This window comes from Nyctereutes procyonoides, unplaced genomic scaffold, assembly GCF_905146905.1.
Source record: "Nyctereutes procyonoides isolate TBG_1078 unplaced genomic scaffold, NYPRO_anot_genome, whole genome shotgun sequence".
Lineage (NCBI taxonomy): Eukaryota > Metazoa > Chordata > Mammalia > Carnivora > Canidae > Nyctereutes > Nyctereutes procyonoides.
The window spans coordinates 61,119,829-61,136,601 of NW_026575140.1; the positions used below are offsets into that span (position 1 = coordinate 61,119,829).

The 16,773-nt window shown below is 37.1% G+C and overlaps 1 protein-coding gene across 2 annotated transcripts in view; it reads left to right on the forward strand.

The window, feature by feature from the left end:
* DYNC2H1 (dynein cytoplasmic 2 heavy chain 1) overlaps positions 1-16,773 on the forward strand; it is a 341,276-nt gene that overhangs the window by 246,598 nt on the left and 77,905 nt on the right. For both annotated transcript variants that reach the window (XM_055305872.1, XM_055305873.1), the window contains one exon: positions 3,566-3,775. In XM_055305872.1, the coding sequence (XP_055161847.1) occupies positions 3,566-3,775 (210 nt within the window). The remainder of the gene's footprint in view (positions 1-3,565; positions 3,776-16,773) is intronic.

Sequence of the window (16,773 nt, forward strand, 5' to 3'; positions counted from 1 at the left end):
TTTTTAAAATGATTGTATGTTGAGTCTTTTAATATCTTCCTTATCACAGAAAAAACATCTCGAACAAAGACATGATCATATGACCAGGAGGGGAAAATCCTGTCTGGTTGTTGATCACTGTTTTATAAGCCATGTGCAAATATACACAGAGACCATAATCTTACTAATTTCATTGCATTGCAGATCTGGAAAGGACCAGTACATGAATCTCTGTAACACATTGAATAATGAGAGTGTCCCTGAGAGCTTGGCCAGCTACGACCTAAGGGACACATGTGACCTGCCCTCATTTTCTAGAAATAGTTTTATTGAAACCCAGCTGCATGGCCTATTTGTAGACTGTCTGCAGCCAATTCTGTGCTACAGCAGTGTGGTTGAGTAATTGTGACAAAGCCTGGCATACTTCCTTTCTGGATCTTTACGGAAAAGCTTGCAACTCTGGCCTAATCAATGCTAGAATTTCAGAATTTCTTCTCATGACAAAAATTCTCTCAGAAAAAAACATTTTCTGAAATCTCTAATTATTAAAAACAAAACAACACTTCTATATGTCATCTGTCTTACTTAAGTCTGAAACAGTATCCCACTTGAAAATCATTTCAGTTAAAACACAGAAATCCTGGATTCACACCTACATTATACCAAATTAGGGTAGTTTTTTGTGATCAAAAGATACTCCTTGCTTAATAGTATCCATAACCTTTTCCCCCAGCAGTTCCACAATCACTTAATGATTTTCTCTGAATACACTTAGCTTTTTAACGACAAGATGAACTTTAAAATGTCAAAGCCATCCTTCAAAGGAACACAATTTACTCATTTGTATTTAGTCATTAGAAAAGGCTTTTCTTGTATTAATCATCTGACTAAAGATAAAACTATATAATCCCTTGGTAGTTTCACCAAAAATCATGCTGCACGTATGTTATAATTATTCATGGTGATTTTTAGCTTACATATGTATATATAATTTTAAAATGTTATTCAAGTTTTTTGTCTTAATATTATAACTAATATTGCTGTTGCTATAATTTTTTTTCATTTTTAGGTTGTGTACAATAGCTGCATTTATTTTTATAATTAGTTACTTGACATGAATATTTATGAAGTGTTTGTGAAGACCTTGAGGAAGTGGACTATGACTATAGTATATAATCTATACTACAGTATACTTTGCTATTTCCTACGATGTTATACTTTTCCCACTGATTAATTTACCACAGCTGATGTAGTACATTTTGCTTTCTTTTTTTCCTTCACAATGCCTTTTCATCTTTTATTAATCACTTTTAAGACTGTACTATATATTTTTTTTTCTGTGCTTTTGTTCTTATTGCTGAACATACAGCATTTTATGTGATAAGTCTCCAGAGCAGGACCGTGTGATGGGAATATGATGTGAAACCAGATAGGAACCATAGATGTCATCTTAAATGTTCTAGCAGCCACATTTAAATAAGTGGATACAAGTGAAATTCACTTTAATAATATATTTTATGTCACCTTATATATCCAAAACATAAGCATTTCAACATGCAATCAATGTAAAGCATTATTAATGTGCTATTTTACATTCTTTTCTCATTGTCTGAAATTCACTTTACATTTTACACTGCACATCTCTAAACCGTAGTCCCTACTTGACCTCTGTTTGAATTTTAAGCATTTTTGATGCTTTCCTAAGTCAACCTTTTAAAAAGTTTAGTACAGAGAACTGTTTTCTTAGACTATGGATCCAAGAGGAGTGGTAGAAAGTCTGTCAGCCGAATGTGTCTGTTTTGTTAATGTAGCTGGTGACTTTCAGTGCTCGTTGACGACTCTGAAAATTGTCAGGGCCTCTACACAGGATGCTCCATACTCTGCATGTGCTCTAGAAACGGGGCAACAAAGCCCAGATAAGAGCACAACTGTTGACACATGGTTTATTGAGTAGTCCCCTGTTGAGACCAACTGCTCAGAAAAAGGATTTCTTTCAAAGTATTACTGCTCCCTGACAACTCATCCAGTCACCCAAGGGCTCTAATGGAGATGACCAACCAGATTAGCATTGTTCTGTGGCAGCTAACACAACACCCATTCTGCAGCCCATGAATTGAGGAGTCATTCTGACTTTCAAGTAAGAAATTCATTTTGTACAACTATAGCTACCCTAGATAGTGGTTTCTTTGATGGATCTCGGCAAAGTAAATTGAAAGGATTCAACATTCTAGATGCCATTAAGAACGGTGTGATTCATGAGAATGAATCAAAATATCAACATGGTAGGAATTTGGGATGATGTTGATTCCAGACCACATAGATTATTTTGAAGGAATTCAACATGTTAGGGGAGGAAGTTGCCACAGATAGGGTGGAAGCAGCAAGAGAACTAGAATCAGAAGTAAGTGGAGCCTGGGGACGGGGCTGATGGGCTGCAATCTTGTGATCAGATTTTTTTTAAGTTTTTTTTTTTTTTAATTTATGATAGAGAGAGAGAGAGAGAGAGAGAGAGAGAGAGAGAGAGGCAGAGACACAGGCAGAGGGAGAAGCAGACTTCATGCACCGGAAGCCTGACGTGGGATTCGATCCCGGGTCTCCAGGATCGAGCCCTGGGCCAAAGGCAGGCGCCAAACCGTTGCGCCACCCAGGGATCCCTCGTGATCAGATTTGAACGGATGAGGAGTTGCTTCTCATGGATGAGCAAAAGCAGTGGTCTCTTGGGATGGAATCTACAGGTGAAGGTGATGGGAGGATTGTTGATATCACATCTTAAGCCAATAAAAGTTACTTAATGGTGATATTTAATAGCAGTATCCATGCTAGATCATCATGTTATTATTTATCATGCTAAACAGATGAACAAGACTGTGCTCTCATGGAATATATGAATGTGACAACCATTAAAGCAAAGAGAAAGAATCCTTAACTAGGATTTTAAGTAGAGTATATAAAGAAAATTAGGATAACAGATAGTAGGTAGGAGAAAAGGACTTCCCATATTTATCTCTTGATTGTATTTTGACACTTCTATAATATTATTGAGGGTAAATTTTTTTCTCTTAAACCATATAAACTCTTTAGAAACAACTCCCATTCCTTGAATTCTAATTTGGAAAATCCTAGAAATCCATGTGTCAGAATCTCTGTTAAAGTATAGATGTAGAAATATGCACTAAGATAGAATATTCAATGATCCTGAGTATAAGATCTATAGTATGCTTCCATTATTTACAGACAGGGAATTTTCAGGCTGAATTAAATAACTATTCACACTTTATTTTGAAGCCACGATTTCTTCTCTTTTCCTGCCTAGCGTAGCTGTTCTGCTCTCCTTGCATTGGTTTACAGACTGCCGTTCTTTCCACTTCTGCTGTAGTGACCACCACTTTCCAGTGTGGCTTCCCTCTCTCAGCCCCCACCCCCGTGCCACCCAGAGGGGTCTCTTATTTACAGATGCAATAAGCTTGGCCCTTCTGGAGCAGCAGTATTTCAAAATGGAGTGGGCAAGGAATTTTAACTTTGGAAATGTGTTTGTGTCAGTGATTGTGCTGCTTTTCAGTAAGTATGATATGACTTATTCTTCCAGAATTCCAACCTGATTCATCAGAAGGTGTCTCCTCCTAATGATCGACAAGGATCTCCAATATTGTCATTCATCATTCTGGAACAATTTAATGCCATTCGCTTAGTACAAAGTATTCACCAGTCTCTTGCTGCTCTCAGCAAAGTCATTAGAGGAACTACCTTACTGAGTTCCGAAGTCCAGAAGTTGGCCAGTGCTTTATTAAACCAAAAGGTAAGCTGAGATGAAATATACGTGTTTTTATTTCATTATCTTAAGTGACTCTTTTGCTGTATATACAGTTGTCAGGTCTTACAGTTAATAGTGACGGAAAACCCATGCTAAACTAGCTTTAGCCAGATAAGAATTCATTGGCTGATACAGTGGGAGGATCCAAGGGTAGCCAGCCTTAAGTCAGCTTAATGCAAGAACTTAAAATTGTCATTAGGACCCCAGCTCATGATGATATTTATCTACCCATCTAGTCACATTGTGTGTATGTATGTATGTGTGTATATATATATATATGTGCAGATTCCATGTTGATGTCACTTTGGGGCAGGTCCTCTGTACATGGTGGTATCCTAGTGTTCTGAGTCATCCTCTGAGCTCTATGTCCAACAGAAAGAACACCTTTTTCCTGGTAATTCAGGCAAAAATTTGAGGATTAGCTTTAATCCAAACTATTTGGCCTATGTTTGATGCCTAGTCCTTTAACCATTCTTTGGGCAGGATTTGCAAAGCATGAAAGGGCTAGGGCTTCAGCCGAATGTCTATCCCAACAGTCAGAGATGGATTCAGCTCCATCTATAATGCCATGTACTCCAAGTAAGGAAAGGATGCTTACCTAGTGAAAAATCAAAGTACTTTTAGTAGAAGAAAAGGAAATCGATATGTCTCTTGCTGAATAATTAAACCATTTTAAATGTCAGTAAAATTCATGTGTTACAGATCTACTGGTAAAAACTGGGAGTATCTGACATACATTTACTTTAGTTTTTGGAGACTGTAAACCTTACAGAACTTTGCATCTGGAAAAAATTTCACTAGGGTTCTATAAGAATTTAGAAAGAAAAGAATTTTGTTTTCCTCCTGCCCCCAGCACTGTTTACTATCAATATAAAAACAAAACAAAACAAAAGCTCTGATGGTCAACTTAAGGTCTTCTCTGTTTGAACATAAAAGATAGTTTTCCTGGAACTTCCTTATCTTACATTAAAAAAGATTTCTTAGTTCAGGCTGCTATAACAAATTACCACACATTGAGTGGCTTAGACAGTAAACATTTATTTCTCATAGTTCTGGAGACTGGGAAGTCCAAGATCAAATGGCTGGTAGATCTGGTGTCTGATGAGGCCCATTTCCTGGTTTGCGCATAGCCATGTTTTTCCTGTGTCCTCACATAGCACAGAGCAGAGAGAGAGGAATCAACCTCTCTCCTGTCCCTTCTTAGGAGGGCATTAATCCCATAATGAGGGCTCCACCCTTATGACCTATTACCTCCCCAAAGCCTCATCTCCCAAGTATCATCAAATTGTGGATTAGGGTTTCAACATATGGACTGGGGGGGGTGGGGGCGGGCAGAGACTCGCAGTACAATATTCATGCCTTTTCTGCGTAAACAAAAAGGCATACTCTGGCAATCTTATGTTCCTTTTTTCCTTTACCTTGTAAGAGAATCTCAGCTTTGCATTGTGTATTGCATTTAAAGGTCTTTTCAATTTAAAGTAGATATATTGTCTATCATGAAAGCTCCTTGGCTTTTCAAGGATATCTTGAAAGGATTGTAAGAGCTCTGAAGAACTTTATATTAATTAATTCATGTAAACACCACATTGACAATACAAGATAGTGCTCCTGTTACCTTCATTCTACTGTGAGGATCCCAACGCAGGTGGTGTTAACTCACTTATACAGAGTCAGAGGAATTGTAGAGTCAGGAACCTTGACAGGTCTGGTTGCATAATACATATAAATGATTTAAATTTACCAAAAGATAAATTTTCATGAGAGTATATTTCTTTAAAATCCCAGCTACTTGGGATCCCTGGGTGGCGCAGCGGTTTGGCGCCTGCCTTTGGCCCGGGGCGCGATCCTGGAGACCCGGGATCGAATCCCACGTCGGGCTCCCGGTGCATGGAGCCTGCTTCTCCCTCTGCCTGTGTCTCTGCCTCTCTCTCTCTCTCTCTCTGTGACTATCATAAATAAATAAAAATTGAAAAAAAAAAAACCTTTAAAAAAAAAAAAAAATCCCAGCTACTTGCTGTCTAAGGGCAAAATGTATGGTATTATTTTTAATTACAGTTGAATTAAGTCTAGGAGGAGAATAACACTTGCTAGAAGAACATGACTCGTGTAGAGACTGTAAGTTCACTGGGACTTGGATACAATGAAATATAGAAATATAAGCTTAGATCATATTTTGAGGTTTTTAAAGAAAGAGAAGGTGTTGTGATTAAATGCTGTAGGCAATAAGAATATTTTTATGTAGAAGTAACATTGCAAAATGGCCAAGAATGTAGCCTGCAAAATAGGTCTATCTGCCACCTAATAGCTGTGTGACTTGGGCAGGCCAGGTAAACCTCTTTCTTTTGGGATTGATATGAAAATTAAATCATAGATAAAGTGCTTGCTACAAAGCAAGCGCCCTCTAAATGTTAGTTGCTTTTGTTATTGTTACTGTAGGAGAACTTTATTATATAAAAAGTGGCTTTTTGATAACTACAAAATTAGTTTATAAAAGTAGGGATATCATATGAGTTACTGTTTACTCATCACAGTAAGAGCAGTTAGAGCATAGCATAGAGTAGTTCAAGACGGTTGTATGTGATGTTAATGAAAAATAGGAAAGGTAATCAGCAAAACTAGCTTCTTGTTTTGTTTCTGCTATAAACTATCTGGGTGGTCTTTGGCATAAACGCTTGAAAAAAAAGAAATCATTTTTTATGATTGTATTGTAATGTGGCTTATTAGACCATAATGAAAGATAAAGAGTTAAATGGGATTTATTATATGAAACATTTTCCATGAGTAAGATCAAGGGATGGCATTTTGTAAAGAGGTCATAGATTTTTAATTTTCAAGATTACCTCTTTCTCTTCCCCTGACTCAGTAAGTTCTGCCCAGTGTTTCTATATTTGGCATAGCACCAGGGCCTGACAATTTCTTAATAACAGTGTATTTAAGATGTAGACAATCTCATTATTAATGTATTAAACTAAGTTTGATATATTACACTTTGAATTGAGAAATACAGCCTCTAAAATATCACTATTTTTGAAGTATTTCTATAATTTGCATGAGAACAAATTGGTTAAGATTCTTTCCAAGGATGAAAGCATGTTTTGCAAAACATACCACGAGAGTGTCTCTAGAGATGTTTTCTGGGTCTCTGGTGAGACTCAGCTGAGACTGGCTGACCTTCACTGAGACAAGATCCATAAAATAGTTTCTGACATTTTCTTTCCAATGGCTTTACCAAAAATCGTGAATCAAGTACTATCCCATTTATTTCAAGATAAAAATTTAATGTTTTATTACATTTGAATGTGGCAAGTTCTGTATTAAGTGATAGGATTTAATGTAATTTAGGAAATAGTTCAGTACTTGACATTTTCTTTACTGTGTCTGACATGACTGGAGTAAAAATTTTCTTTGAGAGAATTATGACTTTTTCATTTCTTTTTTTTTTAATTTTTATTTATTTATGATAGAGAGAGAGAGAGAGAGAGAGAGAGGGGCAGAGACATAGGCAGAGGGAGAAGCAGGTTCCATGCACCGGGAGCCTGACGTGGGATTCGATCCCGGGTCTCCAGGATTGCGCCCTGGGCCAAAGGCAGGCGCTAAACTGCTGCACCACCCAGGGATCCCGACTTTTTTATTTCTTTGGTAGTTTCTGGTAATCTAAAACTTTTTTTTGTAAAAAGCTACTGTTATTTATTAAAGAGAACAATACTGTTAATTATTGTTACTCTTCTTTTACGTATTTGGACATAGGCTTTATTTTTTTTTTTTTCAACTAGCTGCGTTCTTTTTTTTTCTTATAAATTTATTTTTTATTGGTGTTCAATTTGTCAACATACAGAATAACACCCAGTGCTCATCCCGTCAAGTGCCCATCTCAGTGCCCGTCACCCAGTCACCCCCACCCCCCACCCACCTCCCCTTCCACAACCCCTAGTTCGTTTCCCAGAGTTAGGAGTCTTTCATATTCTGTCTCCCTTTCTGATATTTCCCACTTATTTTTTTTCCTTTCCCCTTTATTCCCTTTCACTATTTTTTATATTCCCCAAATGAATGAGACCATATAATGTTTGTCCTTCTCTGATTGACTTATTTCACTCAGCATAATACCCTCCAGTTCCATCCACGTTGAAGCAAATGGTGGGTATTTGTCGTTTCTAATGGCTGAGTAATACTCCATTGTATACATAGAGCACATCTTCTTTATCCATTCATCTTTCGATGGACCCTGAGGCTCCTTCCACAGTTTGGCTATTGTGGACATAGGGTTTAAATTATAATTAAAAAGATAAAAATTGGAAAGATACAATACAAAATCATTTCATCTCTCTTGCTGAACAACGCCCTATTCAGATATGCACATATATACATACAGAGTTTACTGTATGGCTTCAAGATGTCTAAGGATTAGGCTCTCCTTTGCTGGACAGTTTTTTTTCTTTCACTCCTTTCTCTAGCATGGTCTTCTTTTTAGCAGTGGTTCTCACAGTGTGGTCTCCAGACCAGGAACATCCATATCACCCAAGAACTTGGTAGTGTGAATTCTTGGGCCCCACCCCTGACTGAATCAAACTCTGTGCTACCCTGCAGCCTGCATTTTATCAGTCCCTTAAGATGGTTCTGATGCAGGCCAAGGTTTTAGAAATGCAGTCAGAATTCCCATAAAGACTGGCAGAAGCACATGCCACATCACCTTCCAGCCCTCCCCACTCCACTTGTCAGTATTTGTGACCAACTCCATCATTGGTCTTTAAATCTTGGAAAAGAAAAGATGCTTATTCTTATAAAATGCTTTGGGAAACCCCCATCTTTTCTTAATGCTCCCTCTTTTAAAATTTATCTTCCTCCATGCACACAGTGCTTTAAAAAGTCATCAACTATTTTATCTAAATGATTTTTAATGGTGAGTGATTTGCATATTTCCATTAGAATAAAATATTAGCTTATATTTTATGTAACACTTTACCAGTTCAGAGCACCCCTGTGCTGTACTCTCATCATGCCCCATCACTTAGATCAGAAAACTAAAGCTGAAAGGAGGTGCTACCCTATAAAGCATCAGAGCCCGTACTGCAGTCCCGGTACTGTGTTTCGTACATCAGTGTCCGTCCTCCCACTTCCTTCATCCATCACTAAGTAGCTGATTAATTCTATCATGCAGCTGCCTAGTGGCCTTTGTTACAAGAGACCCTTATCACCTTTGTGAACTCTGAGCTCCATATACTCCTCTCCAAATGTTTATCAAATACTAGGATGGCACTACCCCACCTCCTCAGCTCTATCTTCACTTAAATCAGAATTTTATTAGGTACGATTACAAATGGAAATCAGTTCCTCTTGATTTATGTCAGAACAAGGGGGCTTGCATATGTCCAGACTCTAGTATCTTGGAATTCTCCCTCAGTATCCCTCACTTAATACTGTGCATGTGCATCATAAGAGAACATACACTTTTTCTTTCTAGCAGAGATTTTAACTCCAGAGTTTCTTCTTCCCCTGTCCTTTTTTATTCATTTAGCAAGCAGAAGTGGAAGTACAGTGTTGTAAGACTTTCATACCATATGTGAATATCATTTGGAGTTTTATTAATATCACTTAACATTTATTGTTTTTTGAAGGTAGACTCTAGTAAGTTAAAGGTGTGTACTATAAATCCTAAAGCAACCCATAAAAATAAAATAATATCACAGAGTTACACATAATGAGGCAATATAGGACATAAGATGAAAATATAAGCTTTACTTAAATCATCCTAAAGAAAGATGAGGAAATAAAGAGAAAAGTCAGAAGTTACCAGTGTTAGGAATAAGACAAAGGACCTCACTAGAGTTTCTACAGACATTAAAAGTATAATAGGATATTTTATAACAACTTTATGCTCATAAATTCAACAATTTAGATGAAATATGTGAATTTCTTGAAAGATACAAACTACTAAAGCTCATTCAAGAAGAAATAGATATCCTATACTGTCTATTAAAGAATTTGAATTTGTTACCAACCTTCCTTTGTGGGGAAGAAAGCTCCTAGAATTCACTGCCAAAATCTAATAAATATTTAAGGAAGAAATAATACTAACTCTGTGTAAACCCTTCCAGAAAATAGAAGAGTCAGCAATATTTCCCTGTACTTACCAAGATTAGCATTGCCTGATAGTAAAAGCTAACAAAGATGTCATAATAAATGAAATCTACAGATAAATTTTCTTTTTCAGCATAGACCCAAAACTTAACAAGATATTAAGAAATTAAGTTAAACAAAATATAAAAATGGATAATACATTCTGACTAAGTGGGTTTTTTTCGAAGGATATGTTAGGGTGAATTTAAAAAACAATGTTATTTATCATTTTAATAAACTAATAAATACTATATGATTATCTCAGGAGATACAGAAAGGGCATTAGACCAAAGTCACCATCCAGTCATGATAAAACCTTTCAGCCATTTGGGATTAGAGTAATGGACCTTGTCAACCAGATAAATGGCATCCTGAAAAAGGTGTAGCTAACCTAATAGTAAAGGACTGAATGCTTTCTCCCTAAGATCAGGAATAAGACAATGAGGTCCACTCTCACTACATGCATTCAGCATTGCACTGAAGGTCCTAGCTAGCACAACATGTTTAGGAAAAGAAAGCCTACTGACTGGAAAGGAAAAAGGAAATCTGTCTTTATTTGCTTCCCTATCTTGGCTACTGTAAATGCTGCAATAAACATAGGGGTACATATATCTTTTCAAATTTGTGTTTTCATTTTTTTAAAAGATTTTATTTACTTATTCATGAGAGACATGGAGAGAGAGAGGCAGAGACACAGGCAGAGGGAGAAGCAGGCTCCACAAAAGGAGCCCGATGCGGCCCTCAATCCCGGTACCGGGATCATGTCCTGGGCTAATGGCAGGCGCTCAACCACTGAGCCACCCAGGCGTCCCTCATTTTCTTTGGATAAATACCCAGTAGTGGAATTACTAGATCATATGTTAATTCTGTTTTTCATTTTTTGAAGAACGTTCATGCTATTGTACACAGTGGCTGCACCAGTTTACATTCCCAATAGTGCACAAGGGTTCCTTTTTCTCCATACCCACATCAACACTGTTATTTCTTGTGTTTTTAACTGTAGCCATTCTGACAGGTGTGAGGTGGGATCTCATGTGGCTTTGATTTGCATTTCCCTGATGATGTGTGATGTTGAGCATCTTTTCATGTGTCTGTTAGCCATCTGGATGTCTTCTTTGGATATACGTCTATCCAGGTCCTCTGCTCAGTTTGATATTTTTGGTTTTAAGCTATATAAGTCCTTTATATATTTTGAATGTTAGTCCCTTATCAGATCATTTCCAAATGGAGCCTTTTAGTTTCATTGACTGTTTCCTTTTCTGTGTAAAAGCTTTTTATTTTGGTGTAGTCCCAATAGTTTAATTTGGCTTTTGTTTCCCTTGCCTGAGAGGGCTAATATCTAGAAAAAAGTGTTCTATTGCCAGTATCAAAGAAATCACTGTTTGTTTTATTCTACAGTTGTTATGGTTTCAGGTCTCACATTTAGGTATTTAATCAATTTTCATTTTATTTTTGTGTATGGTATAAAAAAGCAATTCATCTGCAGATGAATGGATAAAGAAGGCATGTGTGTGTGTGATGGAATATTAGTCATAAAAAGGATAAAATTGTGCCATTGGCAACAACATAGAAGAACCTAACAGGTATACTCCTAAGTGAAGTAAGTCAGAGAAAGAGAAATACCCCATGATTTCACTCAAGTGTGGAATTCAAGAAACAAAAGGGAAATGAGGGAAAAGCAAAGGGAAAATGAGACACACAAAAAGTCTCTAAATACAGAGAACAAAATGGTGGTTGCTAAAGGGGAGTGGTGGGGGGGGATGAGTGAAATGGATAAAGGGGATGAAGAGTACAATTATCTAGATGAGCACTGAGTAATATATAGAATTGTTGAATCATACTGTACATAGACATTTTAACAATGAGCACGGAATGTTTTTCCGTCTGTCTTCCTCAATTTCTTTCATTCCCTACTCTTTAGAGTACAGATCCTTTACCTCTTTGTTTAGGTTTATTCCTAGGTATCTTATGGTTTGGGCTGCAATTGTAAATGGGATTGATTCCTTAATTTCTCTTTCTTCAGTCTCATTGTTAGTGTATAGAAATGCCACTGATTTCTGTGCATTGACTTTATATCCTACTTTGCTGAATCATTGTATGAGTTCTAGCAATTTTTTTGGTGGAGTCTTTTGGGTTTTCCACATAGAGTATCATGTCATCTGCAAAGACTGAGAGTTTGACTTCTTTGCCAGTTTGGATAACTTATTTCTTTTTGTTGTCTGATTGCTGAGGCAAGGACTTCTAGTACTATGTTGAATAGCAGTGGTGAGAGTGGACATCCCTCTTGTGTTCTTGACCTTAGGGGAATAGCTCTCAGTTTTTCCCCATTGAGAATGATAGTTGCTGTGGGGTATTCATATATGGCTTTTATGATATTGAGATATGTTCCCTCTATCCCTACACTGTGAAGAGTTCTAATCAAGAAATGAGGGATCCCTGGGTGGCGCAGCAGTTTAGCGCCTGCCTTTGGGCCAGGGCGCAATCCTGGAGGCCCGGGATCGAATCCCACGTCGGGCTCTTGGTGCATGGAGCCTGCTTCTCCCTCTGCCTGTGTCTCTGCCTCTCTCTCTCTCTCTCTCTCTCTGACTATCATAAAAAAAAAAGAAATGATACTGTACTTTGTCTGCATTTATTGAGAAGTTCTTGTCCTTTCTTTTATTAATGTGGTATATCACATTGATTTGTGGGTGTTGAACCACCCTTACAGCCAGAAATAAATCCTACTTGGTTGTGGTGAATAATCCCTTTAATGTACTGTTGGATCCGGTTGGCTAGTATCTTGGTGAGAGTTTTTGCATAGAACGAGTTTGGAAGTTTTCCTTCCATTTCTATTGTTTGAAACAGCTTTAGAAGAATAGGTATTAATTCTTTAAATGTTTGGTAGAATTCCCCTGAGAAGCCATCTGGCCCTGGACTTCTGTTTGTTGGGAGATTTTTGATGACTGCTTCAATTCCTTGCTGGTTATGGGTCTTTTCAGGTCTTCTGTTTCTTCCTGTTTCAGTTTTGGTAGTTTATACATTTCTAGAAATGCATCCATTACTTCCAGATTGTGTAATTTGTTGGCATATAGTTGCTCATAATATGTTCTTATAATTGGTTATATTTCTTTGGTGTTGGTTGTGATCTCTCCTCTTTTGTTCATGGTTTTATTTACTTGGGTTCTTTCTCTTCTCTTTTTGATAAGTCTGGTCAGGGGTTTATTGATCTTATTAACTCTTTTAAAGAACCAGCTCCTAGTTTTGTTGATCTGTTATACTTTTCTTTTGGTTTCTATTTTGTTGATTTCTGCTCTAATATTTATTCTCTTCTTCTGCTAAATTTCAGCTTTATTTTATGTTCTTTCTTCAGCTCCTAATTTAGTTATAATGTTGTGTTTTTGAGACCTTTCTTGTAAGGCTTGTTATTGCTGTATATTTCCCTCTTCAGACCACCTGTGCTGCATCCCAAAGGTTCTTAAGAGTAGTGTTTTCATTTTCTTTTTTATTATTTTTTAATTTTTTTAGTGTTTTCATTTTCATTTGTTTCCAGGAATTTTTTAGATTCTTATTTAATTTCCTGGTTGACCCATTAATTCTTTAGTGCGATGCTCTTTAGCCTCCATGTTTTTGAGTTCTTTCCAAATTTCCTCTTGTAGTTGAGTTGCCATTTCAAAGCACTGTGGTCTGAAAATATGCAGGAAATTATCCTAATCTTTTGGTACCAATTGAGACCTGATCTGTGACCCAGTATGTAATCTCTTTCGGATAATGTTCCATGTGCACCTGAGAACAATGTATATTCTGTTGCTTTAGGATGGAATGCTATGCTTTTTTTTTTCTTTTTTTAAACACAGGGTATTTTATTTATTTATTTATTCACAATTGAAATTTAATTGTTTCCAACTTTATTACCAAAATCATTTGAGACCTATAAAAATACATTGAGGGGCACCTAGGTGGCTCAGTGGTTGAGTGTCTGCCTTTGATTCAGGTCGTGATTCCAGGATCCTGGCACATCTTTATCTTCCCCTTGACTCCTTTCTGGTCACTCAAATGCAGATGGCAAATGCCATCTTGCTATGAGGAAGGGTTGAAAAGGAACGATGGGGCAGGAGTCTGGGTTCTTAAGCACATTACCTAGAATTTTATATGATAGCAAAAGATACTATATCTGTGAAGTTCATCTGGTTCAGTGTGTCATTCAAAGCCTTTGTTTCCTTGTTGATCTTCTGCTTAGATGATCTGTCCATTGCAATGAGTAGGGTGTTAACCTTCTGTACTCTTATTGTGTTATTATCGTACTATTACTGTATTATTGATGTATTTCTTTTGTTTTGTCACTAATTGGTTTACATAATTGGCTGCTCCCATGTTAGGGGCATAAATATTTACAATTGTTAGATCTTATTGCATAGGCCCTTAAATTATGATATAATGTCTTTCTTCATCTCTTGAGAACAGTCTCTGGTTAAAATATAATTTGTCGGATATAAGGATTGCCACTCCAGCTTTCTTTTGAAGTCCATTAGCATGATAAATGGTTCTCCATGCCTTCACTTTCAACTTGGAGTTGTCTTTGGGTCTAAAATGTGTCTCCTGCAGATAGCATATCTATGGGTCTTGCTTTTATCCAATCTGATACCCTTTTGTCTTTTGATTGGTGCATTTAGCCCATTTACATTTGGAGTAACTATTGAATGATGTGAATTTAGTGCCATTGTATTACCTGTAGAGTCACTATTTCTGTAGCTTGCCTCTGTTCCTTTCTGGTCTATGTTAGTTTGGGCTCTCTCTTCTCTTAAAGGATTTCTTTGAATATTTCTTACAGGGCTGGTTTAGTGATCACAAATTCTTTTAGTTTCTCTTTGTCCTGGAAGCTTTTTATCTCTCCTTCTATCTTGAATGACATCATAGCTGATTAAAGTATTCTTGGCTACATATTTTTTCACTTAGCACCTTGAATATATCATGTCAGTCCTTTCTGGCCTGCTGGGTTCTGTTGATAGGTTTGCTGCCAGTCCTAATGTTTCTACTCTTGTAGGTCATGCGGCTTTTGTCCTGAGCTGTTTTCAAGATTTTCTCTTTAACATTTGTAAGCTTCACTATTACATGTCAAGGTGTTGACGTATTTTTATTGATTTTGAGGGGGCATTCTCTGTGCTTCCTGCACTGTGTGTTTCCTTCCCCAGCTTAGTGAAGCTCTCTGCTATAATTTGCTCCATTATATCTTCTGTCCCTCTCTCTCTCCTTCCTCTTCTGAAATCCCAATTACTTTTAATATTGCTTTGTTTTATGGTATCACTTATCTCTCGAATTCTTCTCTCATGATCAGTAGTTGTGTATCTCTCTGTTTCTCAGCTTCTTTATTCTCCATCATTTTGCCGTCTACATTACTGATTCTTTTTTCTGCCTCATTCATCCTAGCAGTTAGAGCCTCCAATTTTTATTGCATCTCATTAATAGTCTTTTTGATTTTGACTTGATTTTAGTTCTTTTATTTCTCCAGAAAAGGATTCTCTAGTGTCTTCTATGCTCTTATCAAGCCCAGCTACTATCTTTATAATCATTATTCTGAACTTTAGTTCTGACATTTTATTTATATTCATACTGATTAGGCCTCTGGCAGTCAGTACTGCCTCTTGTTCGCTTTTCTGAGGTGAGTTTTTCCATCTTGTCATTCTTACAGAAAGTGATTGCTTTCTATTTGTAGAGTTGTAGCTATTCTTAGATTTCTGGCTGAGTTCACAGGTTTTCAGAATGATTTGATAGCTACCCAGCTGAATTCCTGGGACTAAATGAAACTAAGTTTTCCTGCTTCTCTGCCATCTTGGAGTCCTATCAAGTTCTTTTTTTCTTTTTCTTTTCCCCCTTTTTCTAAAAAACATTTTAAACTGAATACTTTCCTCCCACACACTATAACATCTCATTGCAACTTCTGGTATATGAAATAAATAGGGGCTACAAGGCTGTCTCCCAGTTTTGGAAACTACTATAAGCTTGAATCAAATGAAGTTTTCAGGTATTTCCAAAACTTGATCATGGATTATCATCATCACCCCCGCAGGTGAACATCAGCACATCATTTTTCTTAGTAGAACAATAGTGTTTGGCAATTATGATTAATAACTAGAGTTATCAAATTGAAGAGGAAAGAGTCACTAAAAGTGGACCTGTGTTTAAAGTTCATGTAATAAACATTGAAATTGTAGAGATTAAATACTCTTGGATATTTATTTGGTCATTTGGTATTTTCTTGGTCAAGTCACTGAATGTGGCTAATAATTATAACCCCCTTAGAGGGTTATGTTGAAGTGTAGAGGTATCTATGTGAGTAACATGCTTAGAACAGTGCCTGCCCCAGAATGTGTTGCAGACGGGCTTGCCGTTGTTACCCTTGTACTGACCTCATGGAGATCCTCACTCTTCAGGCCTGTAACAGTACTGGAGCTCCCCAACTCACCTCCCTGCCACCACATCCATCCCCTGAATGCCTTTTCTCCCCATGTCTACTGGGTAATCTTTATAAAATTCAAATCAGATTGTGTCACATTCCTGGTTAAAGTTTAATTTGGTCTTATTGCTTTCCAACTCCTTAGTATAAACTCTGAAAAAGCTTCCTGGTCTGGTCCTTACCTAATTAATAAACCCAATTTTCTCATGTCTCCCTTATTAATTGTCCTCCCTTTCCCTACTGTTTGTCTTTACCAGAGTGTGACTCTTACCTCTCAATACTTACCTCGAGCATTAATTCTACCAGAAAACCTTCCCTGACTCTTGCCCTCATACACAGTTGGGATTTGGTGACCCTCGCTCTGTGTTCAGTGAGCACACTTTTTGTCCTTATCAGAGAACTTACTGGATGGACTGCAGTGTCTCCTTTTTTGTCCATG